Raw genomic sequence first — 26,851 nt, forward strand, 5'->3', positions numbered from 1 at the left:
TCCCACATGGCAGCGCCCGCTTCTCCCCTCAGCGTGTATTTCGTCAGTCTGCCTGTTGTGTTCCCTGCCCTGGCTCTGGTGAATTCTCTCACCCTCGTGCTTCTGAATATACCCAGTGCTTATATGAATAAATAAATCTTTTAAAAAAGAAAAAGAGCAGTGGATCCCTGTGAATGGAATTCCTCCAAAGATGACATCAGAAAAATAAATTACTCTTTTGAGGAGATATCAGAATAAGTAAGGTAAAGTTGAGTAACATGACAAAAGAAATGAGGAATCCCTCACATTTATGCAGGAAGTTACGCTATAAAATCACTAAGCAGTGAAACTGAGACTCAAAAAGACAGATGAAAAATTGGCATCATCTCTTATTACGCATGAAAATAAAACGGACAAATTGAAGAATCACCTCACACCTGTGACAATTGCATTTATCCAACAAACAAAATAAAGCAAGTGTTGGGTAGGAAATGGAGAAAAGGGAATTCTTGCACAATGTTGTTAGGAGGAGATTCCTCAAAAAATCAAAAATAAGGCCTCCCTCCCTGGTGGTGCAAGTCGTTGAGACGCAACCTGTGAAACTATCACAGCCACTGCAGCATGAGTTCGAGCTCCAACCAGGGAGCTACCAACCTGGTGCAGCAGACCTCTCCTGTCTCCCTGCTGCTCCCCTCAGCAGTGTATTTTAGTCAGTCTGCCTGTTCTGCTCCCCACTCTGTCTGTGGTGATCCTCTCACCCCCCACTCCTCTGGCCTGTACCCCAGTTCTTGTATGCATAAATAAATAAATCTTTAAAAAAAAAAAAAAAAAACAACTAGTTGTAAAGACCGAACAAGCAGTCTGGTTGCACGGTGGCACCATCATCCAAAGGCAAATCCAGAAAATGCCTGCCCTCTTTGCCCAAAGAAGTGACTTCATAAGTTGCTTCGATTACTCTTGATGTTGTGGTAACTTCATACTTCTCACATTCCTTTATAAACTTGCTTAAGGTCACACAGGTTGGGCTGTGAGTAATAAGTACTCTCATGGTCTGTATGTAACTTCCACAGGAGCTGGAGGGTTCCTTAGAGCTGTGTTAAGTTAGTGGAAAACACTCATTGCAGTGATGAAAAAAAAAAAAAACTGAATACATGAAGAAACTGAGTCCTCGTCAGTGTTCTCCAATTAAATTCTCAGTGCTTTGAGTAATGAAGTTGGGATCATGGAAATGAGATGACCCTTCTAAGAAGCAGCAACTCTTCACTCCAGTAATGCTGAGAAAATAGATTGAAAACACTGACTTTTACCCCATCCAGGTCAGACTCTTATAAAGTCCTGTTTGGATTCAATTCAACCCTCTGTGTCCAGGTTAACCGCTCTCCTGTGGGCTTCTTGGAATGGTAATAAATTCTGCAGTCCACCTGTCTGGTCCTGCTGTGCCTGGCAGTCACCTCCATTGCCCTCACGACTGCCATCAATGTGTGACCAGGACACACAGAACTGATTTTCTAGAGTGTTCTTTTGGTGCAGATTTGGTTATTGGAGGAAAGTCCTACATCTGGCTCCATTGTCAGCTCTCCAAGTGGATCCCAGCGTGTTGATTTGATACATTGCAAAGAGATGCCACGAAGAGTTAGTCCCTCATGTCACATAACCACTATTTCTGTGTTTGTGGTGAGAGCATGTACGATACACTCTTGTAGAAATTTTCAGATACAGAATACAGTATCATTAGCTACATGACCAGGCTGCTCATTGGAAACACAGGATTTGCTCACGATCTTAGTGGAAAAGCTCTTCCTTTCTCCCCCTTGTGGGTTCCCTGTGCTTTGTCATATCTGGTATTTATTATGTTGCCATATGTTCCATTAGCCCCCAGTTTTTGAGTTTCCATCACAATGGATGTTGACTCCTCTCAAATACTTTCTCAGCATCAATTAATATGATCATATGGCTGCATCTTACCTTTTACATACACTGAGTTACAAAGCTTGATTTTCAAACCATCCTTGACTCCCTGGTATAAATCCCACATGGCTGTGATGTAAGGTGGTGCATGATCTTTTCAACACATTATTTAATTGGATTTACTAAGATTTTGTTGAGGACTTTTGCATCTATGTTCATTAGGGAGATTAGTCTGTAGTTTTCATATGCGGGGTGTCATCGTTTTTGGCATTGTGGTGATGATGGCCTCATCGAATGTTTGGTAGTCTTCCCTCTTTCTCAAATTTTTGAAAGAATTTGAGCAAGATAGGTATTAGCTCATCTTGGGAGGCTTGGGAGAACCCACTCCTGAAGCCATTTGGTCCTAGACTTCTGTTTCTTGGGAGTCTAGATTACTGTTTCAATTTCCTTGCTTGTAATTTTTCTGTTCAGTTTTCAATTTCTTTCCTACTTAGTCTTAGATGGCTGTATATTTTTTTAGGAATTTGTCCATGTCATCTAGGGTATTGAACTAACTGGCTTAGGAGTGTTCATAGTGATCTCGTATAATTCTGTGAATACCTGAGATGTCGGTTGCAATTTCTTCTCTTTATTTTCTGAATCTATTTATTTGAGTTTTCTCCCTTCTTTTCTTAATGATTCTAGCTAACAGTTTGTCTATTGTCTTTATTTTTTCCAAGAACCAGGTTTTAGTTGGATTAAGTTTCTGGACTGTCTCACTATTTCATTTTTTTTCTGCTTTAATTTTTATCATTGTGTTCCTTCTACTGCTTTTGATTTTATGTCATTTTTTAAGAAAATTCTTTTTTTTAATAAAAAATGTAACAGTTTTGACGGTTTAGGTTTTACATTCCTTGGTGTTTTTTTTCCCTCATGTTTCTTCAGGTATTTTGTGTTCATGGAACATTTACAGGATGCAAAACACTGTAGTTATTAACCTTTCAGTCCACTTGTATACAGAGTTTTCTGTCTACACAGTGTGTACATTGCTGGATTACAGGACGAGGTAACAGCTCTAAGAAGCATCTGCTAGATTGTATCCTGTTGTTTAATATTGATTTGAATTGAACTTGTGAAATGTTGGTATAATAACTGTGATAGTTTGATGTTTATTGAAATAACATGTTCTTAATGTATTTTTGCTCTTAAATATGTCTTATTTTTTATTAAATTTTTCTTACATCACTGTAGTCCCCATAGGTCTCTTAAATATATCTTTATACTGATTCCTCATTCTTGAAATAAGATATAAAATAGTCAAAATCAAATATATCCTAAGTCAGTGTGGAAAATCAAGAACTTTTTTGGCCTTTTAATTATTTTTTTTAATTTTTACATCATTGTTCATTTTTAAACAATATTTGCTTCCCCCCACCCCCTCAGGTGAAGTCCCCATAGAGTTTCCTTCCCCAATGTACCCGTGCACCATCACCTCAGTCCTCTGTGCTCCTCCCTCCCTCCCTCTGATCCCACTCCCTCCTCCTCCCCTGCAGTATGTCTCTGATTTATAATTGTCCATTTTTGCTTTGTTGTGTTTTGTACTGTTATTATTTTTTTACACTGATGTCTTATTTGCTTCCCCTATATTCCTGCTATAAGTGGAACCATCCGATATTTTTGTTTTTCCTTCTGACTTATTTCCCTGAGCATCATTTCTTCTAGCTCCGTCCATGTTGCGCGAATGATATGAGTATATCTTTTTGGATTGCTGAGTAATAGTCCATTGTGCATATAGACCACATCTTCTTGACCCAGTCATGTATTTTTGGGCATTTGGGTTGTTTCCAGGTTTTCCTATTGTGAATAGTGCTGCAATGAACATAGGGGTACAGGTGTTCTTTTGAATCAGTGTTTTTGTGTCCTTTGGGTAGATCCCTGGGAGTGGAATTGCAGGTCATAGGGTAGCTCCATCTTTAGCAGGTTGAGGAATCTCCACACAGCTCTCCATAGTGGTTGGCCCAGTTTGCACTCCCACCAACAGTGCAGGAGAGTTCCTTTTTCACCACATCCTCGCCACATCCTCTTGTTGCTTGTTTTTTGCTTTTTAAAGATTTATTTATACAAGCACTGGGTACAGTCAGAAGCTGGGAGGGTGAGAGAATTCACCAGAGCCAGAGTGGAGAGCAGAACAGGAAGACTGATGAAGAAGTACACTGCTGAGGGGAGCTGCGTGCGGCAGGAGAGGTCTGCGTGCCATGTGGAACCCTCGCCGGTGGCCGGGGATTGAACCAGCTCTGCAGAGGCTGGGGCAGCTTCGCAACCCAGGGCTCAACTGCTGCACCACCAGGGAGGCACGCTTTTTTTTTTGATATCTGCTGTTCTTACTGGTGTAAGGTGGTATCTCAATGTGGTTTTGATGTGCATTTCCCTGAAAATCAAGAATGTTTTTAACCCTCCACCACACCGCCTGCGGTGCCCCCTTCTGCCTCTCTCTCCACCCTGTCCTCCATGCCCACCTGCCCCCCTTGGTAACCATTATATTCTTTGGCTGAGTTCAGGATTTAGACTATTCTTTGTGTATGAATGCGTTTTATATTTATAGTCTAGGAAACCATCTTATATCTCTCACTTTTTGACTTAATTTCACTAAAGATAATCACGTCAAGTTCCATCCACTTTGACCCAAATACCACTATTTCATCTTCACATCTGTGCAGCCCCCACTGAGTCTACAATCCACAACTTTCCTGTCCCTTTGTCCGTGGAAGGGTACCTGGGGGGGTGGAGGGGAATTTTATAATAAGGACAGAGGGCATGATGGGCGTGCACCAGGATGCAAAAGAAGCCCAAAGGCAGGTGGCCACGAAGGAGGGCAGGAAGCATGGCTACAAGGGAGAGTCCTCATGAGGCTTTCGGTGGTGAGAGGAAAGACCTGCCCTGCACTGCAGACACGGGGCTTTGCTGTCACTGAGGAATGAGAAGGACAAGGTGATTTACTCACAACCCTGGGGTGACTCACGGGGCCAGAGCCACAATAAGAACGCAAGTACCTGACCATGGCTCCGCCGCAAACACCCCCTGTGAAGCCAGAACAGGGCAGACAGCGGCAGCCACACATGCGGGCACTTCCTCCTGCAGGCCCTCCTGGCAGCACTAATTCAATTCCTAGACTCTCTCAGTACAGCCAACCAAGGAAGAAAAGCACACTTGATGCAGTGACTACAACTTGTAGGGTAGATAAGGACACAGGTTAGATCAACCGGTATTGAAAGATAAAGGGCATGAAGTCACTGTGGTGGTGGCACCTGAGGGAACAGCAGAAAGAAGAGGGGGGCGAGGCGGCAGGGCAGCGTGTGGGGAGCAGTCCTGAAGACTTTGAAAACAGGTCAAGTGGCAGCCACCCCGGAGGCAGAGGCCGCCCGGCCTGTCCACAGCAGCGTGACATGCAGGGGAGCGAAACTGGAGCAGAGAGACAGCATCTGCAACACCAGCGAGTGATCCCCGCCGGTGTGGAAGGACAGGGTGCGTGAGCAGTAAGGCTGAAGACTGCGTGGTCTCACGGGGCGATGATAAGGCGCCTCTTTCACGTCTTCTCCTTATGTGCTCTGAGCTCTCTGGATCTTCAGGAGTTCCTCACAGATGCAAAACACCCAAGACATAGTCATATTTGAACGGAAGGCCTGGCAAAATTCAAGTTCCACTGTGGCTCCCCGTTAGCCCGGCGTGGGGTGAAGCACAACTTCTCAAGGCTCATTGCACCCTCCAGTAGGAGCAGGACTTCCTCTGACCTCAGTATCTGCCATAAGGAGTTTAAGGCCATTCAGAGGCATCCTGGGTGGGTCTAGTCTGAGGCCACGGCAGGTGTCCTACCTCACGGCATTCGTCCTGCCACACGGCATTTGTCAGTGAGGTTTGATCAGCGCCAAAGTATCCTGAAAACACACGCCGACGCTGATGTGCCGAGTTATAGACAGAGAGGAGGCAGGTGCTGAGATTAGGCTTTTCTGCTGAGAAGCCTCTGCAAGGCCGTCTTGATGTCCCTGTTCCTCAGGCTGTAGATGAAGGGGTTCAGCATGGGGACCACCACATTATACACCACAGAGGCCACCACACCCTGCCCAGGAGAATGGGAGACAGCTGAACCGAGGTACGCCACAAAAGCTGTCCCATAAAATAGACAAACAACTGACAGGTGAGAGCCACAAGTAGAGAAAGCTTTGTACCTGCCACTGGTTGACGGGACCCTCAACACTGAGGAGACAATCTGTGTGTAAGAGAAAAGGATCCCAGAGACAGGGACACCACCATAAATAGCCCCAATAAAATACATGACTATGATGTGGAGGGAACTGTCCTCACAGGAAAGCTTGATTAGTTGGGAGGTGTCGCAGAAGATATGGGGAATGTCTACGTGTGTGCAAAACGTGAGCTGTAAAGTCAGCAAGCAGTGCACCTGGGAGTCCAGAAGGCTGACCGAAAGAGACGCCAGCACCAGCAGACCACAGAAGCGCGGGTTCATGGTGGTCAGGTAGTGCAGCGGGTGGCAGATGGCCACAAAGCGGTCATAGGCCATAACGGCCAGCAGTGCACTGTCCAGACAGCCAAAAAAATACAAAAGGGATAACTGAATGAGGCAGTCCATGTGGGAGAGGGCTCTGCTGTGAGTCTGAATGCCTGAAATCATCTTTGGGACAGTGGCTGAGGTAAAACCGATGTCAGCCACAGACAAGATGGACAGGAAAAAGTACATGGGGGTGTGCAGGTGGGGGTCAGAGGCGATGGCCAGGATGATGAGCAGGTTCCCCGTCACGGTGACCAGGTACATGGACAGGAACACGCAGAATATCAGCGGCTGGAGTGCGGGGTCCTCTGAGAGCCCCAGGAGGAAGAATTCCACGACACCTGTGTGATTGCGTGGCTCCCCAAGGCAGAGACAACTTTTGGAAACACAAATGACAGTGGACCAAAGTGCCGTCAGTGTGTGTACACTTTGGCCTCAGCTGCCGTGAGCACAGGCGAGAATTACAAACATTTCAGTGTTTCTTGCTTGTGGCGAACCAGTTCCTAGACTCATTTCTCTTTGTCTTGCTCCCATCCACCTGTTGCTATATGAGACTACTTTGGAAAGAATGGACTAAGGAAATTAGAGAACAGGATGTGTGGAGTTATAAAAAAAAAAACCCAAAGTCACCCTGAGTTATCTGCGCACCCCTTTAAAGGAAACAGACAGAGCAGAATCTACCAGGGTATCCCTTTAAATTGCCTCTTCTAACCACAGGGCACTAAAAGGCCATCCAAATAATTTATTTTATGCAAATGCAAAGCAGTTAATTCTCTTGATTTAGACTATTTATGAGCACCCTAAGATCTCTGGAACCAAGCAACTGGCTCTACTTTCTTCTATGGGATGTTTGGCTGGTACAGGATTTAAGTCAGACCATTTCCTGTTCCCCTCAACCCAACAGCTGGGCTACATGTGAAGCTGCATCTTACAGCTGTGAAACAAGGCATGCAGAGGTGCCCACAGCTGGTGATGACAGCTAATGCTGTGCATTTGGAAGTTGTTCATTGAAGCTTAGGCTGTATAAACCCTGTGTGTTAAAAATTAATTCCTATGGATGCTGATTTTAGCTTTACTGAAGGAAAAGATATAAAATTGAACAACATGGAAATAACCTCCCGTAAATGGTGTCCAGGGATGGAAATGAAAATATAAAGAAGGGTACAAAAAGGAAACCGGGACTTGGGGGAGGAAATGAAATGAAAAGAGGCCACAATGGGACCCACCTGGGCCTCCAGATTGACAGAGGAATTTCCAGAACACAGACGACAGGCTCCTGAGCATAACGGGGCGCCCGCACCCCACTCACCTTCCCGCGGGGACACCCCAGAGCCCCTCTCCTCGGGCCAGGGATGGGCCTGGCCCCTTGGCCTGGAGTGACCTGCCCACTGTGCCCTCGGACCTCCTGTTGGGCCTCAGGAGCTGCTGCAGAAACCCCTTCACTTGGGACGTTTCTGGCGGCCAAGGCAGGGAGTGTCCCCGCCCCGGCCGCTCTGACCCGGCCCGGACTCGCGCTGGCCGCGGCGCAGGACGGTGGTCAGCACAGCAGGCGCGGGTGGCGGGGGGCTCCCCTGACCTGAGCCCCAAGTAAACGGTCCCCAGTTGCCCTCAACTTCTGTCCAACTTGGGGAGAAACAGAAGCCACCGCCAGCCCTAGTCCAGGATGCATGAACCGGGACCCTGCAAAGACCCTTTAAGGGCGCTGACCCCCCTCGCTGTTGGAGAAAAGCCCGCAGGCACAGGATTCTGTGCAGCCCCCTCAGAATCCTCCAGGGGCGCCTGAAAGCAAGATGGACAGGGAACTGGGAACCCTGAGGTCTGCAAGTGCCTTGGCTGCCCAAGCCGAAGGCCTGAGCCTCCCCGACGCCCCAGAGCACAGCACCTGCTCCCCAGACGCCAGCAGGGCGGCCTGCCCGGGGTGGACACAGGCGGGGCGCGCCCGCCCGCAGGGCCCCCAGAGGAGCCCATGTCCGCGGGGCGGGCGCAGCTCTCCTCACCCCTGCGCAGTGTCCCCCTCATCTCCACATTCAGGCCCGGGGAGGCTTGGAGCATCCATCCCCCTCCCTGGACAGGCCCCTGGGCTGAGGGCTCTGGTGGGCGCCGCCCCAAAATGGAGTCCCACACCCTGGGCAGGACAGAGTCCCACGCGCCCTGGAGCCCACACCGCCCTGGCTGACGCCCCCTGTCTGCCTCACGCCCAGGGCCCAGCCTGAGGACCCGCCCCGCCGCCCCTGCCCGGCCACTCACTGGTCTGCGCCCGGCCCCTGCGGCCCCCTGGCGGGCTGTGGCGCCCGGGCCCCTCCCGGCGGGCGCGGGCCGAGCGCGGAGGCTGCGGGCGGCGGGGAGCCGGCCTCGGGCATCCTCCTGGCAGGCGGGGCGGCCGGTCCGGGTGAGTCTGCCTCTGGCTGCCCGGAGCCCGGGCCTGACTAGTTATCGCCCCCGGTGGCCGCGAGGGACCAAGGACTTGGCGCATCGTGAGCCCGGCTGTCCCTGGGTGCCCGCGCCCTGGAGACACCCTGGCGGTGCAGAGGGGGGGCGCGTTTGCCCGAGAAGGGCCGGGGCTCTGCTGTCCCCCAGGAGCCGACCCCCCGCACTGGCTCAGGAATGCCATAAATGTGTGACCAGGACACACAGAACTGATTTTCTAGAGTGTTCTTTTGGTGCAGATTTGGTTATTGGAGGAAAGTCCTACATCTGGCTCCATTGTCAGCTCTCCAAGTGGATCCCAGCGTGTTGATTTGATACATTGCAAAGAGATGCCACGAAGAGTTAGTCCCTCATGTCACATAACCACTATTTCTGTGTTTGTGGTGAGAGCATGTACGATACACTCTTGTAGAAATTTTCAGATACAGAATACAGTATCGTTAGCTACATGACCAGGATCCTCACTGGAAACACAGGATTTGCTCATGATCTTAGTGGAAAAGCTTTTACTTTCTCCCCCTTGTGGGTTCCCTGTGGTTTGTCATATCTGGTCTTTATTATGTTGCCATATGTTCCATTAGCCCCCAGGTTTTGAGTTTGCATCACAATGGAGGTTGACTCTTCTCAAATACTTTCTCAGCATCAATTAATATGATCATATGGCTGCATCTTACCTTTTACGTACACTGAATTATATAGCTTGATTTTCAAAACATCCTTATCTCCCTGGTATAAAACCCACATGGCCGTGGTGTATGATCCTTTCAACACATTGTTTAATTGGATTTACTAAGATTTTGTTGAGGACTTTTGCATCTATGTTCATTAGGGAGATTAGTCTGTAGTTTTCATATGGGGGGGTGTCATCTTTTTGGCATTGTGGTGATGATGGCCTCATCAAATGTTTGGTAGTCTTCCCTCTTTCTCAAATTTTTGAAAGAATTTGAGCCAGATAGGTATTAGCTCATCTTGGAAGGCTTGGGAGAACCCACTCCTGAAGCCATTTGGTCCTAGACTTCTGTTTCTTGGGAGTCTAGATTACTGTTTCAATTTCCTTGCTTGTAATTTTTCTGTTCATTTTTCAATTTATTTCCTACTTAGTCTTAGATGCCTGTATATTTTTTTAGGACTTTGTCCATGTCATCTAGGTTATTGAACTAACTGGCTTAGGAATGTTCATAATAATCTCATATAATCCTGTGAATACCTGAGATGTCTGTTGCAATTTCTTCTCTTTATTTTCTGATTCTATTTATTTGAGTTTCTCCCTTCTTTTCTTAGTGATTCTAGCTAACAGTTTGTCTATTGTCTTTATTTTTTCCAAGAACCAGGTTTTAGTTTGATTAAGTTTCCGGACTGTCTTTTACAACTATTTCAATTTTTTTTCTGCTCTAATTTTTATCATTGTGTTCCTTCTCCTGCTTTTGATTTTATTTGTCTTTGATGGAGAAGGTTCATTTTTTAATAAAAAAATCACAGTTTTAACTGTTTAGTTTCTAAATTCCTTGTTGGTTATTTTCCCCTCATGTTTCTTAGGTATTTTGTGTTCATGGAGCATTTACAGGATGCAAAACACTGAAGTTATTAACCTTTCAGTCCACTTGTATACAGAGATTTCTGTCTACACAGTGTGTACATTGCTGGATTACAGGACGAGGTAACAGCTCTAAGAAGCATCTGCTAGATTGTATCCTGTTGTTTAATATTGATTTGAACTGAACTTGTGAAATGTTGGTATAATAACTGTGATAGTTTGACGTTTATTGAAATAACATGTACTTAATGTATTTTTTCTCTTAACTATATCATTCTTTTCTTCCTTTTTTCTTAATTTTTTCCTTATATCACTATAGTCCCCATAGGTCTCTTACATGTATCTTTATACTGATTCCTCATTCTTGAAATAAGATATAAAATAGATAAATTCAAATATATCCTAAGTCAGTGTGGAAAAATCAAGAAGTTTTTTGCCTTTTAATTATTTTTTTATTTTTTACATCAATGTTCATTTTTAAACAATATTTGCTTCCCCCCACCCCCTCAGGTGTAGTCCCCATAGAGTTTCCTTCCCCAAGGCACCCGAGCACCATCACCTCAGTCCCCTGTGCTCCTCCCTCCCTTTCTGATCCCTCTCCATCCTCCTCCCCTGCAGGATGTCTCTGGTTTATAATTGTTCGTTTTTGCTTTGTTGTGTTTTGTATGTTACTTTTTTTTACACTGATGTCTTATTTGCTTCCCCTATATTCCTGCTATAAGTGAAACTATCTGATATTTTTCTTTTTCTTTCTGGATTTTTTCAATGAGCATAATTCCTTATTTCCATCCACATTGCTGTGAATGGCATCAGTTTCTCTTTATTGAATGCTGAGTAATATCCCATTGTGTATATATACCACATCTTCTTGATCCAGTCATCTACTTTTTTGGCATTTAGGTTGTTTCCGATTTTGCCTATTGTAAATAGTGCTGCAATAAACATTGGGGTACAGGTGGTCTTTGAATCACTGTTTTTGTGTCCTTTGGGTAGATCCCAAGCAATGGAAGGGCTGGGTCATATGGTAGCTCCATTTTTAGTAGGCTGAAGAGCCTCCGGACAGCTTTCTGTAGTGGTTGGACGACTTAGCACTCCCACCAGCAGTGCAAGAGAGTTCATTTTTCACCACATCCAACATTTGTTGTTGCTAGTTTTTTTCATATGTGCCATTCTAACTGGTGTAAGGTGGCATCTCAATGTGGTTTTCATGTGCATTTCCCGGAAAATCAAGAGATTTTTTAACCCTCCACCACCCCGCCTGCTGTGCCCCCATCTGCCTCTCCTCCCCCTCCCATCCTCTGTCCCCACTGTCCCCCTTGGTAACCATTATATTCTTTTTGCTGAGTTCAGGATTTACACTATTCTTTGTGACTATTCTTTGTGTATGTGAATGCTTTTTGTATATATAGTCCAGGAAACCATCTTATATCTTTCACTTTTTGACTAAATTTCACTAAAGATAATCACATCAAGTTCCATCCACTTTGACCCAAATACCACTATTTCATCTTCACATCTGTGCAGCCCCCACTGAGTCTATAATCCACAACTTTCCTGTCCCTTTGTCCGTTGAAGGATCCTTGGGGAGGTGGAGGGAATTTTTAAAATAAGGACAGAGGGCATGATGGGAGTGTACCAGGATGCAAAAGAAGCCCCAAGGCAGGTGGCCAGGAAGGAGGGCAGGAAGCATGGCTACAAGGGAAAGTCCTCATGAGGCTTTTGGCGGTGAGAGGAAAGACCAGCCCTGCACTGCAGACACGGGGCTTTGCTATCACTGAGGACTGAGAAGGACAAGGTGATTTTCTCACAACCATGGGGTGACTCATGGGGCCAGAGCCACAATTAGACCGCAAGTACCTGACCATGGCTCCACCACACCCACCCCCTGTGAAGCCAGAGCAGGACAGACAGTGGCAGCTGCATACGCGGGCACTTCCTCCTGCAGGCCCTCACGGCAGCACTAATTCCCTTCTTAGATCTCTCAGTACAGCCAACCAAGGAAGAAAAGCACACTTGATGCAGTGACGACAACTCGTAGGGTAGATAAGGACACAGGTTAGATCAACAGGTATTGAAAGATAAAGGGCATGAAGTCACTGTGGTGGCGACACCTGAGGGAACAGCAGAAGGAAGAGGGGGCGTGGCGGCAGGGCAGCATGTGGGGAGCAGTCCTGAAGACCCTGAAAACTGGTCAAGTGGCAGCCACCCCGGAGGCAGGGGCCGCCCAGCCACAGCAGCTTGACATGCAGGGGAGTGAATCTGGAGCAGAAAGGAGCATCTGCAACACCAGCGAGTGATCCCCGCCGAGTGTGGAGGGACGGGTGCGTGGGCTGTAAGGCTGAAGACTGCGTGGTCTCACGGGTTGTGGATGAGGCGCCTCTTTCACATCTTCTCCTTATGCGCTCTGAGCTCTCTGCATCTTTAGGAGTCCCTCACAGCAGCCAAAGACCCAAGACATACAGTCATCTTTGAACAAAAGGCCTGGCAAAATTCATGTCTCCACCTTGGCTCCACGTTGGCCCGGTGGGGGCGCTGCATGACTTCTCAAGGCTCATTTCACCCTCCAGTAGGAGCAGGACTTCCTCTGACCTCGGTATAGGCCATAAGGAGTTTAAGGCCATTCAGAGGCATCCTGGCTGGGTCTAGTCTGAGGCCACGGCAGGTTTCCTGCCACACGGCATTTGTCAGTAGGTTTGATCAGAGCCAAAGTTTCCTGAAAACACATGCTGATGCTGATGTGCTGAGTTATAGACAGAAAGGAGGCAGGTGCTGAGATTAGGCTTTTCTGCTGAGAAGCCTCTGCAAGGCCGTCTTGATGTCCCTGTTCCTCAGGCTGTAGATGAAGGGGTTCAGCATGGGGACGACCATGGTATACACCACAGAGGCCACCACCCCCTGCCCAGGAGAACAGGAGACAGCTGAGCCAAGGTACACCCCAAAACCTGTCCCATAAAATAGACAAACAACTGACAGGTGAGAGCCACAAGTGGAGAAAGCTTTGTACCTTCTGCCTGCCGACGGTACCCTCAACACTGAGGAGACAATCTGTGTGTAAGAGAAAAGGATCCCAGAGACAGGGACACCGGCAAAAATAGCCCCCATGAAATACATGACTATGATGTGAAGGGAGGTGTCGTCACAGGCAAGCTTGATCAGTTGGGGGGGGTCACAAATGAAATGGGGAACATTGACGTGTGTGCAAAATGTGAGCTGTGAGATCAGCAAGCAGTGCACCAGGGAGGCCAGAAGGCTGACCCAAAGAGACGCCAGCACCAGCAGGCCACAGAGGCGCGGGTTCTGGGGGTCAGGTAGTGCAGTGGGTGGCAGATGGCCACAAAGCGGTCATAGGCCATAACGGCCAGCAGCATGTTGTCCAGACACAAAAAAAAAATACAAAAGGGACAACTGAATGAGGCAGTCCATGTGGGAGAGGGCTCTGCTGTGAGTCTGAATGCCTGAAATCATCTTCGGGACAGTGGCAGAAGTAAAACCGATGTCAGCCACAGACAAGATGGACAGGAAAAAGTACATGGGGGTGTGCAGGTGGGGGTCAGAGGCGATGGCCAGGATGATGAGCAGGTTCCCCGTCACGGTGACCAGGTACATGGACAGGAACACCCAAAATATCAGCGGCTGGAGTTCGGGGCCCTCTGAGAGCCCCAGGAGGAAGAATTCCACGACACCTGTGTGATTGCGTGGTTCCCCAAGGCAGAGACAACTTTTGGAAACATAAATGACAGTGGACCAAAGTGCCGTCAGTGTGTGTACACTTTGGCCTCAGCTGCCGTGAGCACAGGCGAGAACTACACACATTTCAGTGTTTCCTGCCTGTGGCTAACCAGTTCCTAGAACTCATTTCTTTGTCTTGCTCCCATCCACCTGTTGCTATATGAATACACTTTGGAGAGAATGGGCTAGGAAATTAGAGAAACAAGGAGATGTGGAGTTTAAAAAAACCCAAAGTCACCCTAAGTTATCTGCGCACCCCTTTAAAGGAAACAGACAGAGCAGGATCTATCCAGGGTGTCCCTTTAAAAATACCGCTTCTAACCACAGGGCACTAAAAGGCCATCCAAATAATTTATTTTATGCAAATGCAAAGCAGTTAATTCTCTTGATTTAGACTATTTATGAGCACCCTAAGATCTCTGGAACCAAGCAACTGGCTCTACTTTCTTCTATGGGATGTTTGGCTGGTACAGGTTTTTAGTCAGACCATTTCCTGTTCCCCTCAACCCAACAGCTGGGCTACATGTGAAGCTGCATCTTACAGCTGTGAAACAAGGCATGCAGAGGTGCCCACAGCTGGTGATGACAGCTAATTCTGTGCTGCACATTTGGAAGTTGTTCATTGAAGCTTAGGCTGTATAAACCCTGTGTGTTAAAAATTAATTCCTATGGATGCTGATTTTAGCTTTACTGAAGGAAAAGATATAAAATTGAACAACCTGGAAATAACCTCCCGTAAATGGTGTCCAGGGATAGAAATGAATATACAAAGAAGGGTACAAAAAGGAAACCGGGACTTGGGTGAGGAAATAAATGAAAAGAGGCCACAATAGCACCCACCTGGGCTCCAGATTGACAGAGGAATTTCCAGAACACAGACGACAGGCTCCTGAGCATAACGGGCACACGCACCCCACTCACCTTCCCGCGGGGACACCCCAGAGCCCTCTCCTCCAACCAGGGAGGGGCCTGGCCCCTTGGCCTGGAGTGACCTGCCCACTGTGCCCTCGGACCTCCTGTTGCGCCTCACTAGCTGCTGCAGAAACCGAAACCCCTTCACTTGGGACATTTCTGACGGCCAAGGCAGGGAGTGTCCCCGCCCCGGCCGCTATGTCCCGGCCCGGACACGCGCTGGCCGCGGCGCTGGACGGTGGTCAGCACAGCTGGCCCGGAACATGGGGGGACGCCACGCCCCAGACCTGAGCCCCAAGTAGCCGGTCCCTAGTGGCCCTCATGGTCTGTCCAACTTGGGGCGAACCAGAAGCCCCGCCAGCCCTTGTCGGGGATGGATGAGCCTGGACCTGCACAGGACCCCTGAGGGCGCTGACCCCCCCCACCCCCGCTGGTCCCGGCCCCGCCCGCCCCCCTGAGAAGCGCCCCTCGGGCTCTGGTTTCTGTGCAGCCACCTCAGGTGCACCCGCCACAGGTGCCTGACAGCGAGATGGACACGCGGGTGTCCTGCGGACCCGCCGCTGGCGACCTGAGGGGAACAGGGAACCCTGAGGCCAGCGAGCACCCTAGGCTGCCTGAGCCCACGCCCTGCGCCTCCCCCGCGCCCTGGAGCACCGCACCTGCTCCCCCAGACACTAGCAGGGGCGGCCTGCCCGGGGTGGACACAGGCGGGGCGCGCCCGGCCCCAGGGCCCCCACGAGGAGCCCCGGTGCACAGGGCAGGCGCAGCTGTCCTCACCCCTGCGCAGTGCCCCCCTGGTCTCCACATTCGGGGCGCGGGGAGGCTCCGCGCATCCAACCCCCTCCCTGGACAGGCCCCTGGGCTGAGGGCACTGGTGGGCGCCGCCCCGACCCGGAGTCCACACCCTGGGCAGGACAGAGCCCCGCGCCCCGGAGCCCACACAGCCCTGGCTGACCCCCCTGTCTGCCTTGCGCCAGGGCACAGCCTGAGGACCCGCCCCGCCGCCCCTGCCCGGCCACTCACTGGTCTGCGCCCGGCCCCTGCGGCCCCCTGGCGGGCTGTGGCGCCCGGGCCCCTCCCAGCGGGGGCGGGCCGAGCTCGGAGACTGCGGGCGGCGGGGAGCCGGCCTCGGGCATCCTCCCTGGCGGGCGGGGCGGCCGGTCCGGGCTGAGTCTGCCTCGCACTGCCCGGAGCCCGGGCCTGGCTGGTTATCGCCCCCGGTGGCCGCGAGGGACCAAGGACGAGGCGTGCCCTGAGCCCGGCTGTCCCTGGGTGCCCGCGCCCTGGAGACACCCTGGTGGTGCAGAGGGGGCGGCGAGTGCCCAAGAAGGGGCTGGGCACTGCTGTCCCCCAGGAGCTGACCGCGCGCCGGCTTCCGACTCCCTGCGTCAGGGATTTCTGCAAAACACCCTCTATTTTTTTAAAATAAATTTTATTTATATATTCCCCATAAAATTGCAACCCCCTTATTTTGACCTCAATCCCTCCCCTCCCCGCCCCCCGCCCTCCATAGTGTGTCTCTAGTTCATAGTTGTTTGTTGATTTTGATTTTCACTTTCTTACAGTTATTCATTTTCCTGGTCCCTTATTTAATTTTTCTAGATTCCTGCTACGAATAAGACCATCCGGTATTTTTCTTTTTCTTTCTGGCTTATTTCGCTGAGCATGATCCCTTCCAGCACCATCCATGTTGCTGCAAACTGCATGTGTTTATCTTTTTTGAATGCTGAGTAATATTCCATGGTATATATGTACCACATCTTCTTGATCCAGTCATCTATTTTTGGGCATTTGGGTTGTTTCCAAAGCTTAGCTATTGTAAACAGTGCTGCTATAACATAGGGGTGCAGGTGCCCTTTGGAATGGATGTTTCTGTGTCCTTTGGGTAAATACCTAGGAGTGGAACTGCTGGATCTTATGGAAGCTCTATGTTTAGTAGGTCCAGAAATCTCCACACAGCTCTCCACAGTGGTTGGACCAGTTTGCACTCCCACCAGCCGTGCAGGAGAGTTCCTTTTTCTCCACACCCTCGCCAACATTTGTTGTTGCTAGTTTTTTTAATATGTGCCATTCTCACTGGTGTAAGATGGTATCTCATGGTAGTTTTGATTTGCATTTCCCTGATGACAAGTGATGTTGAACATTTTTTCATATGCCTGTTGGCCATTTGCATTTCCTCTTCAGAGAAGTTTCTTTTTAGCTCTTCTGCCCATTTTTTGACTGGATTATTTTCTTTGTTGTTGTTCAGTCTCATCAGCTCTTTGCAGATTTTTGTGATCAGTCCATTATCATTAGTGTCCGGTGCAAAAATGTTCTCCCAGTCGGTGGGGTGTCTCTTTGCTTTTGTTATTGAAAACACCTTCTATTTTTAATGGAATTCGTGATCTTTTGGCTCAGACATCTGGAAATTCACTGTGTTCCTCATGGAAGAGTTTTAAAACAGGTTATTTTACAGTAAGAGTCTGAAAAGAATTCCATTTTTTCACTTAATGTTAGTCTTGACGAGTTTATTTAAGTGACAGCCGACTCCAATGTCGTCCTGTCATCAAGGAGTGGTGTGTCTTTTGGGTTATTTCTTTTTGTGGGTTTGGTTTCCCGCTTTCTGGTGATAAGCGATCTCGAGCATATTCCATGTACCTGCCGCCTCTCTCATGCCAGATTTACTCTCAGAGTAGTAAAGCATCTGCCGCCCCGTGTGGGGACATTGAGATACGAAAATGTTGTTACTCATCTGGGGTCCTCTGACTTAGGAAGGCCACATGGCTACGAAGGGACAGGCTGCGAACAACCCTAATTTTGAGAACTCAAAGCTGGGAAAGACAGGTCAAAAGCAAAGAAATGGAGACTTCAGGATCTGTAAACACGAAATAATCTAAAGAAAAAACATCTGGAACAAGAGCGGCTCTTCATGAAAAACAGAGATCAGAAGTCCCGGGAGCTTCCTGACACTTGGGCGCAGACCGGCTCCCCCGACACGGTCAGGACAGGCGGGTCCAGTGGCGGGAGCAGGCGGGCCTGCTCCTGCCTGCGTGTCAGAAGGCAAAGTGCTGCGAACCAAGAAGAACCAAATCCGGGGCGTTTCTACCCATAACTCAGTGCCTCCACAGGGACATGTTGCTGAGAACATAGCAGTTTGGTGGGTTGTGGACCACGTTGGGAAATAGGGGTTCATCTTTCCAGCATCTGTGATGCTTCCAGGTGTTCTAACACGGTGGATCCTCCCAAGCGGGCCACTTGGTGTGCTCATCATGCCCTTCAACCTCCTCTCCCCCTGCCATGGATACCCCGCTCCTGGCTGTGCCCAGACCTAGGGGTCTCTCCACCCATAAAAGCTCAGGAAAATGATGATTCTTCTGAAATTAGGGGTTGAAAAATCCTGAGACTTCATTCTTCTTGTCTCTTGCGGACGCAGGACGAAGTGCAGCAAACCTTATTTCTACCTGTCCCCTGTGCTGTTGAGTGGGGACAACCACATGTGTCCACTTGACCATGAGTGTCCCTGTGGCAAAGAATGGAGGATGCTCTGGCTGGCCCAGCAAATGAGCCCTGTCCTTCCCCCACACCTGAGGGCGCAGGCAGGCTCTGACCAGAGCTTGCAGCCGCTGCCCAACTGCAGCCTCTCTGCGGTCGTGTGAACGCTCTGGCTCCCCGGGAAACATAGGAAGCTCGAAATGGGGGTGTCAGAGCAGATATCTTCCTCATCCACAACTTCAGTGACAGAGCACGGCAGTAGAGGTGGCTGTCGTTTCAATAAACACGTTGACCCCAATTTTAAATGAAAAGGTGGAATTTGTTTCAGATTCTCACTGTAAAATACTTTAACATTTTTACATGAGTGGACCTCCCGGGTGGGCAGCGGGTTGAGCGCAGCGCTGTGAAGCTGTCCGTAGCCTCTGCAGCGCGGGGTTCGATTCCTGGCTGGCCAGGGAGATTCCCACATGGCGGGGCGGACCTCTCCTGTCTCATCCGCTGCTCCCCTCAGCAGTGTCTTTGGTCTGTCTGCCTGTTCTGCTCCCGAATCTGTCTCTAGTCAATATTCTCACCCTCCCAGGTATCTGGCCTGTACCCCAGCTCTTGTATAAAAATAAATCATCTTTAAAAAATAAAATATGTGCTTGCTTTGGCAGCACATATACTAAAAAAAAAAAAAAAAGTAAATAAAATTTTTACATGAGGAACACAGTGATATTCCAGATGTCTTTGTCAAAAGACCATAAATTCCATTAAAAATAGACGGTGTTTTGCAGAAATCTCTTATGCGGGGAGTCAGACCCGGTGAGGTTCAGCTCCTGGGGGACAGCAGCGCCCCAGCCCTTCTCGTGCACCCGCCACCCCCGCTCTGATCCGCCAGGGTGTCTCCAGGGCGCGGGTCCCCAGGGACAGCCGGGCTCACCCTGCGCCGTGTCCTCGGTCCCTCGGGGCCACCGGGGCAATAACCAGGCAGGCCCGGGCTCCGGGCAGCGCGAGGCAGACTCAGCCCGGACCGGCCGTCCTGCCTGCCAGGGAGGATGCCCGAGGCCAGCTCCCCGCCGCCTGCAGCCTCCGTGCTCAGCCCGCCCCCGCCAGGAGGGGCCCAGGTGCCTCAGCCCGCCAGGGGGCCACAGGGGCCTGGCACAGACCAGTGAGTGCGGGTAGGGGTGGCTGGGGCGGCTCCTCAGGCTGGGCCCTGGGCGCTAGGCAGACAGGGGGCTTCAGCCAGGGCTGTGTGGGCTCCGGGGCGCTGAGCTCTGTCCTGACCTGGGTGTGGGACTCCGCATCAGGGGAAGTGGGGCTCCCCCCAGTGCCCTCAACCCAGGGGCCTGTCCAGGGAGTGGGATGGATGCCCCAAGCCTCTCCGCACCCCGAATGTGGAGACCAGGGGGGCACTGCGCAGGGGTGAGGACTGCTGCACCCACCCTGTGGACCATGGCTCCTTGTGGGGTCCCTGCAGGCAGGTGCGCCCTAGCTGTGTCCACCCCTGGGCAGGCTGCCCCTGCTGGCTTCTGGGGGAGCAGGTGCAGCGCTCCCAGGTGCAGGGAAGGAGCAGAACTTGGGCTTCAGCAGCCTTGGGTGCTTGTGGGCCTCAGGGCTCCCAGTTCCCCTGGGGTCGCCGGGGGCAGGTCTGCAGGGACACCCGCGTGTCCATCTCCCTGTCAAGCACCAGTGGAGGCTGCACCTGAGGCGGCTGCACAGAAACCCGCGTCTCTTAGGGCGCTTCTCGGGGGGACAGGCATGCTGGGACCCGCCTCCCCTGAGCGCCCTCAGGGTTCTGTGCAGGGTCCTGGCTCATCCATCCCCGACAAGGGATGGCGCTGCTTCTGGTTCGCCCAAAGTTGGACAGAAGTTGAGGGCAACTGGGGACCAGCCACTTGGGGCTCAGGTCTGGGGCAGGGCGTCCCCCCATGTTCCGGGCCAGCTGTGCTGACCAACCGTCCAGCGCCGTGGCCAGCTTGTGTCCGGCCGGGTCAGAGTGGCCAGAGCGGGGACACTCCCTGCCTTGGCCGCCAGAAATGTCACAAGTTTCTGCAGCAGCCAGTGAGGCCCAACAGGAGGTCCGAGGCACAGAAGGGCAGGTCACTCCAGGCCAGGGCGCCAGGCCCCTCCCTGGTCCGAGGAGAGGGGCTCTGGGGTGTCCCCATGGGAAGGTGAGTGGGGTGTGGGCGCCCCATTATGCTCAGGAGCCTGTCGTCTGTGTTCTGGAAATTCCTCTGTAAATCTGGAGGCCCAGGTGGGTCCCATTGTGGCCTCTTTTCATTTCATTTCCTCACCCAAGTCCCAGTTTCCTTTTTGTATCCTTCTGAGTATATTCATTACTATCCCTGGACACCATTTACGGGAGGTTTTTTCCTGTTGTTTGTTTTCATATTTTTCCTCCAGTCAAATGAAATCAGAATCAGCTGCCCTGGAGGCACAAGGGCTCAAGTGTCAGCTCTAGGAAGCTCTCTCCAGCCCCTGCCACCCAGCTCAACCCCAGCCAGGGAGCTCCCCACAGGGCACAGCAGACCCCTCCTGTCTGCCCTCTGCTCCCCTCAGCATGTGTTTCTGTCAGTCTGCCTGTTCTGCTCCCCACTCTGTCTCTGGTGAGTCCTCTCACCCCCATACCCCTGCCCTCCCCACCAAGGCTTGTGTGCACAAATAAATAAAGCTGAATTTTTAAAAAGGAAAGCAAGTCAGTCATCATGATAATGTGCTTTTCACATCTGTGGATTATGCAGCCTCTGCTGAAATTAGTTCACATGCACCCTTTTTCTTGCATGGGTGTTTGTTCCTGTAACCCCATCTTTCTGGATTCTCCTTGTGAAAAGGCAGCAGCAGCTGCAGCAGAGGGGGAGGAGGTCTTGCTCTCTCTAGTGTCAGTGCAGCGAGGTACCTGCTCCCTGCTGCTTTCCTTGCCTCTCAGTGTCTTGTCTCCTCCTTCCTCTCTCCTTCCCCCCCCTATATATATATACATATGTGTGTGTGTATAAATGGGAATATGTATATGTAAGATATATTACGTCCATGCATGACCCAGCAGAGATGGGAGCAAGACAAAGGGAAATAAGTTCCAGGAACTTGTTTGCCACAAGCAAGAAATACTGAAATGTGTGTAATTCTCGCCTGTGCTCACGGCAGCTGAGGCCAAAGTGTACACACACTGACGGCACTTTGGTCCACTGTCATTTATGTTTCCAAAAGTTGTCTCTGCCTTGGGGAACCACGCAATCACACAGGTGTCGTGGAATTCTTCCTCCTGGGGCTCTCAGATGACCCCCAACTCCAGCCGCTGATATTCTGCGTGTTCCTGTCCACATACCTGGTCACCGTGACGGGGAACCTGCTCATCATCCTGGCCATCGCCTCTGACCCCCACCTGCACACCCCCATGTACTTTTTCCTGTCCATCTTGTCTGTGGCTGACATCGGTTTTACCTCTGCCACTGTCCCGAAGATGATTTCAGGCATTCAGACTCACAGCAGAGCCCTCTCCCACATGGGCTGCCTCATTCAGTTATCCCTTTTGTATTTTTTTTTGTGTCTGGACAGTGCACTGCTGGCCGTTATGGCCTATGACCGCTTTGTGGCCATCTGCCACCCGCTGCACTACCCGGCCACCATGAACCCGCGCCTCTGTGGCCTGCTGGTGCTGGCGTCTCTTTGGGTCAGCCTTCTGGACTCCCAGGTGCACTGCTTGATGATCTCACAGCTCACGTTTTGCACACACGTCGATGTTCATAATTTCTTTTGCGACCCCCCACAACTGATCGAGCTTGCTTGTGAGGACACCTCCCTCCACACCATAGTCATGTATTTCTTGGGGGCTATTTTTGGCGGTGTCCCTGTCTCTGGGATCCTTTTCTCTTACACACAGATTGTCTCCTCAGTGTTGAGGATCCCGTCGACCGTTGGCAGGTACAAAGCTTTCTCCACTTGTGGCTCTCACCTGTCAGTTGTTTGTCTATTTTATGGGACAGGTATTGGGGTGTACCTCAGCTCAGGTGTCTCCCGTTCTCCTATGCAGGGGATGGTGGCCTCTGTGGTGTACACCGTGGTCATCCCCATGCTGAACCCCTTCATCTACAGCCTGAGGAACAGGGATATCAAGACGGCCTTGCAGAGGTTTCTCAGCAGAAAAGCCTAATCTCAGCTCTTGCCTCCTTTTGTCTATGAAGCCAGTACTTCTAGTGTGCATGTTTGTTTTCAGAAATCACCTCAAGATTCATCCATTTGACCTAAGTACGACTGTTACATCTTCTTCACAGCTGTATAATATTCCACTGAATATATGGTCCATGGTTTCTCTATTCATTCACCTGTTGGTGAAACTTAGGTTGGTTCCATTCTTTGGCAATGGTTGTTCGTGCTGCTGTGTGCATAGGTGTACGTAGATCTTTTCATTTAGACTTTTCGTGGTGTTGTTTGTATGAATACCTAATGGTGCTATTGCTGCGTCATGTGTATTCCAGTATCAGTTTCTTGGGAAATCTCTGTACCATTTTCCACAGGGTCTGTCTCAGTTTGGATTCCCAGCAGGAGTGCATGAGTGTTCCTTTTTCCCTGCAAACTTGACACATTTATTTATTCCGTTCGTTTTTACTATGGGTCAGTCTATCTCTTGTAATAGGTAATGTGGAACTTTTTCTCATATGTCTGTAGGTCATGTGAATGTCTTCTTTAGAGAAGTACCTGTTGAATTCCTTTGCCCATTTTTAATTGGATCATTTGAGTCTTTGTTGTATCATTTTATATGTACTTGGTAAATTTCAGAAGTTAACCTTTTATCAGATGTATGGTGTGCAAAAAATATTGCATATGGTATTATTACCTATAAACATTGTGTGAAACAGCTCGTCTTTACAACTTATCCATCTAGCATAACTGATTCTTTATAATGAAATACAAATGCACAAAAGAACTTACAGAATATATGTTATGTGTAATTTCATTTCAGAATTTCTTTTGTGCATGTTCATTTTTCTGTATTGCTCAGTCCAATCAAAACAAGGTAACACAGATACTGATACTAGGGTGTTTTGCTATAATCCTCCTCCATGCCCTCTTGATGCCTCTGACTCTAGGACTTTAAATGAAAGGGTCTAGTGTGCCTATAGTATTGCATGTCACATGTAAGTGATGCAGATAAACACACATAAGCCCCAAGTCTTTCTCCATAAAATGTGTTAGCAACTAAGAAGTAGGAAACACAATTAGAAAATATTCTTATGTTCCACCCATGTTGGGACTGTCTTAATGGAGGAAACAAATTGAGTATAAGAGTAGTGGATCCCTGGGCCTCCCCTGGTGGCGCAGCAGTTGAGCGCTGGGCTGTGAAGCTGCCCGCAGCCTCTGCAGCGCTGGTTCGATAGATATCCCTCCACCAGTGAGGGCCCCACAAGGCAGCGCCCGCTGCTCCCCTCAGAGTATACTTCATCAGTCTGCCTGTTCTCTTCCCTTCTCTGGCTCTGGTGAATTCTCTCATCCTCATGCTTCTGACTGTACCCAGTGCTTGTAGAAATAAATAAATCTTTGAAAAAAGAAAAAGAGCAGTGGATCCCTGTGAATGGAATTCCTCCAAAGATGACATCAGAAAAATAAATCACTCTTTTGAGGCGTATCAGAATAAGTAAGGTAAAGTTGAATAACATCACAAAAGAAATGAGGAATCCCTCACATTCATGCAGGAAGTTACAATATAAAACCACTAAGCAGTGAAACTGAGACTCAAAAAGACAGATGAAAAATTGGCATCATCTCTTATTACTCAGGAAAATAAAATTGACAAAACGAAGAATCACCTCATACCTGTGACAACTGCATTTATCCAACAGACAAAATAAAGCAAGTGTTGGGTAGGAAATGGAGAAAAGGGAATTCTTGCACAATGTTGTTAGGAGGAGAGTCCTCAGAAAATTAAAAATTAGGCCTCCCTCGCTGGTGGTGCAAGGGGTTGGGACGCAACCTGTGAAACTATCACAGCCACTGCAGCATGAGTTCGAGCTCCAGCCAGGGAGCTACCCACCTGGTGCAGCAGACCTCTCCCGTCTCCCTGCTGCTCCCCTCAGCAGTGTGTTTCAGTCAGTCTGCCTGTTCTGCTCCCCACTCTGTCTGTGGTGATCCTCTCACCCCCCACTCCTCTGGCCTGTACCCCAGTTCTTGTATGCGTAAATAAATAAATCTTTAAAAAAAAAAAAAAACAACTAGTTGTAAAGACCGAACAAGCAGTCTGGTTGCACGGTGGCACCATCATCCAAAGGCAAATCCAGAAAATGCCTGCCCTCTTTGCCCAAAGGAGAGACGTCATAAGTTGCTTCGATTACTCTTGATGTTGTGGCAACTCATACTTCTCACATTCCTTTATAAACTTGCTTAAGGTCACACAGGTTGGGCTGTGAGTAATAAGTACTCTCATGGTCTGTATGTAACTTCCACAGGAGCTGGAGGGTTCCTTAGAGCTGTGTTTAGTTAGTGGAAAACACTCATTGCAGTGAAGAAAAAAAAAAAAACTGAATACATGAAGAAACTGAGTCCTCGTCAGTGTTCTCCAATTAAATTCTCAGTGCTTTGAGGAATGAAGCTGGGGTCATGGAAATGAGATGACCCTTCTAAGAAGCAGCAACTCTTCACTCCAGTAATGCTGAGAAAATAGATTGAAAACACTGACTTTTACCCCATCCAGGTCAGACTCTTATAAAGTCCTGTTTGGATTCAGTTCAACCCTCTGTGTCCAGGTTAACCGCTCTCCTATGCGCTTCTTGGAATGGTAATAAATTCTGCAGTCCACCTGTCTGGTCCTGCTGTGCCTGGCAGTCACCTCCATTGCCCTCAGGAATGCCATCAATGTGTGACCAGGACACACAGAACTGATTTTCTAGAGTGTTCTATTGGTGCAGATTTGGTTATTGGAGGAAAGTCCTACATCTGGCTCCATTGTCAGCTCTCCAAGTGGATCCCAGCGTGTTGATTTGATACATTGCAAAGAGATGCCACGAAGAGTTAGTCCCTCATGTCACATAACCACTATTTCTGTGTTTGTGGTGAGAGCATGTACGATACACTCTTGTAGAAATTTTCAGATACAGAATACAGTATCATTAACTACATTACCAGGCTGCTCATTGGAAACACAGGATTTGCTCATGATCTTAGTGGAAAAGCTCTTACTTTCTCCCCCTTGTGGGTTCCCTGTGGTTTGTCAGATCTGGTCTTTATTATGTTGCCATATGTTCCATTAGCCCCCAGGTTTTGAGTTTCCATCACAATGGATGTTGAATCCTCTTAAATACTTTCTCAGCATCAATTAATATGATCATATGGCTGCATCTTACCTTTTACGTACACCGAATTATATAGCTTGATTTTCAAACCATCCTTGTCTCCCTGGTATAAACCCCACATGGCTGTGGTGTAAGGTGGTGCATGATCTTTTCAACACATTATTTAATTGGATTTACTAAGATTTTGTTGAGGACTTTTGCATCTATGTTCATTAGGGAGATTAGTCTGTAGTTTTCATATGGGTTGGGGGTGTCATTGTTTTTGGCATTGTGGCAATGATGGCCTCATCAAATGTTTGGTAGTCTTCCCTCTTTCTCAAACCTTTGAAAGAATTTGAGGCAGATAGGTATTAGCTCATCTGGGAAGGCTTGGGAGAACCCACTCATGAAGCCATTTGGCCCTAAACTTCTGTTTCTTGGGAGTCTAGATTACTGTTTTAGATTCCTTGCTTGTAATTTTTCTGTTCAGTTTTCAATAGCTTTCCTATTTAGTCTTAGATGGCTGTATATTGTTTTAGGACTTTGTCCATGTCATCTAGGTTATTGAAATAACTAGCTTAGGAGTGTTCATACTAATCTCGTATAATTCTGTGAATACCTGAGGTGTCTGTTGCAATTTCTTCTCTTTATTTTCTGAATCTATTTATTTGAATGTTCTCCCTTCTTTTCTTAGTGATTCTAGATAACGGTTTGTCTATTGTCTTTATTTTTTCCAAGAACCAGGTTTTAGTTGGATTAAGTTTCTGGACTGTCTCGCTTTCATTTTTTTTCTGCTTTAATTTTTATCATTGTGTTCCTTCTACTGCTTTTGATTTGATGTCATTTTTTTAGAAAATTCTTTTTTTTTAATAAAAATGTAACAGTTTTGACAGTTTAGGTTCTACATTCCTTGGTGGTTATTTTCCCCTCATGTTTATTCAGGTATTTTGTGTTCATTGAGCATTTACAGGATGCAAAACACTCTAGTGATTAACCTTTCAGTCCACTTGTATACAGAGTTTCTGTCTACAAAGTGCGTACATTGCTAGATTTCAGGGCGAGGTAACAGCTCTAAGAAGCATCTGCTAGATTGTGTCCTGTTATTTAATA

At 48.7% G+C, this 26,851-nt stretch overlaps 2 protein-coding genes and 1 pseudogene across 3 annotated transcripts; 1 reads left to right on the forward strand and 2 right to left on the reverse strand.

Moving 5' to 3' along the window:
* Positions 1-5,860: 5,860 nt before the first annotated feature.
* Positions 5,861-6,876, reverse strand: LOC311182547 (olfactory receptor 7E24-like; the record flags this gene model as incomplete). The annotated part of the gene is made up of 1 exon (XM_084251417.1): positions 5,861-6,876. Exon 1 carries the CDS (start codon positions 6,689-6,691, stop codon positions 5,861-5,863), a length of 831 nt encoding a protein of 276 aa, XP_084107543.1. The 5' UTR covers positions 6,692-6,876.
* Positions 6,877-13,163: 6,287 nt separating this feature from the next.
* Positions 13,164-13,994, reverse strand: LOC311180668 (olfactory receptor 7E178-like; annotated as a pseudogene). The gene has a single exon. The product of its transcript is annotated as an olfactory receptor 7E178-like (transcript).
* Positions 13,995-19,537: 5,543 nt separating this feature from the next.
* Positions 19,538-22,629, forward strand: LOC311180669 (olfactory receptor 7E178-like; the record flags this gene model as incomplete). The annotated part of the gene is made up of 2 exons (XM_084248582.1): positions 19,538-19,650; positions 21,687-22,629. The coding sequence occupies 2 exons, from the start codon at positions 19,538-19,540 to the stop codon at positions 22,627-22,629; spliced, it is 1,056 nt and encodes a 351-aa protein (XP_084104708.1).
* Between the last annotated feature and the right edge of the window lie 4,222 nt (positions 22,630-26,851).

The sequence above is a fragment of the Talpa europaea genome (assembly GCF_964194135.1).
Source record: "Talpa europaea genome assembly, chromosome: 12".
In the NCBI taxonomy this organism is placed as follows: Eukaryota; Metazoa; Chordata; class Mammalia; order Eulipotyphla; family Talpidae; genus Talpa; species Talpa europaea.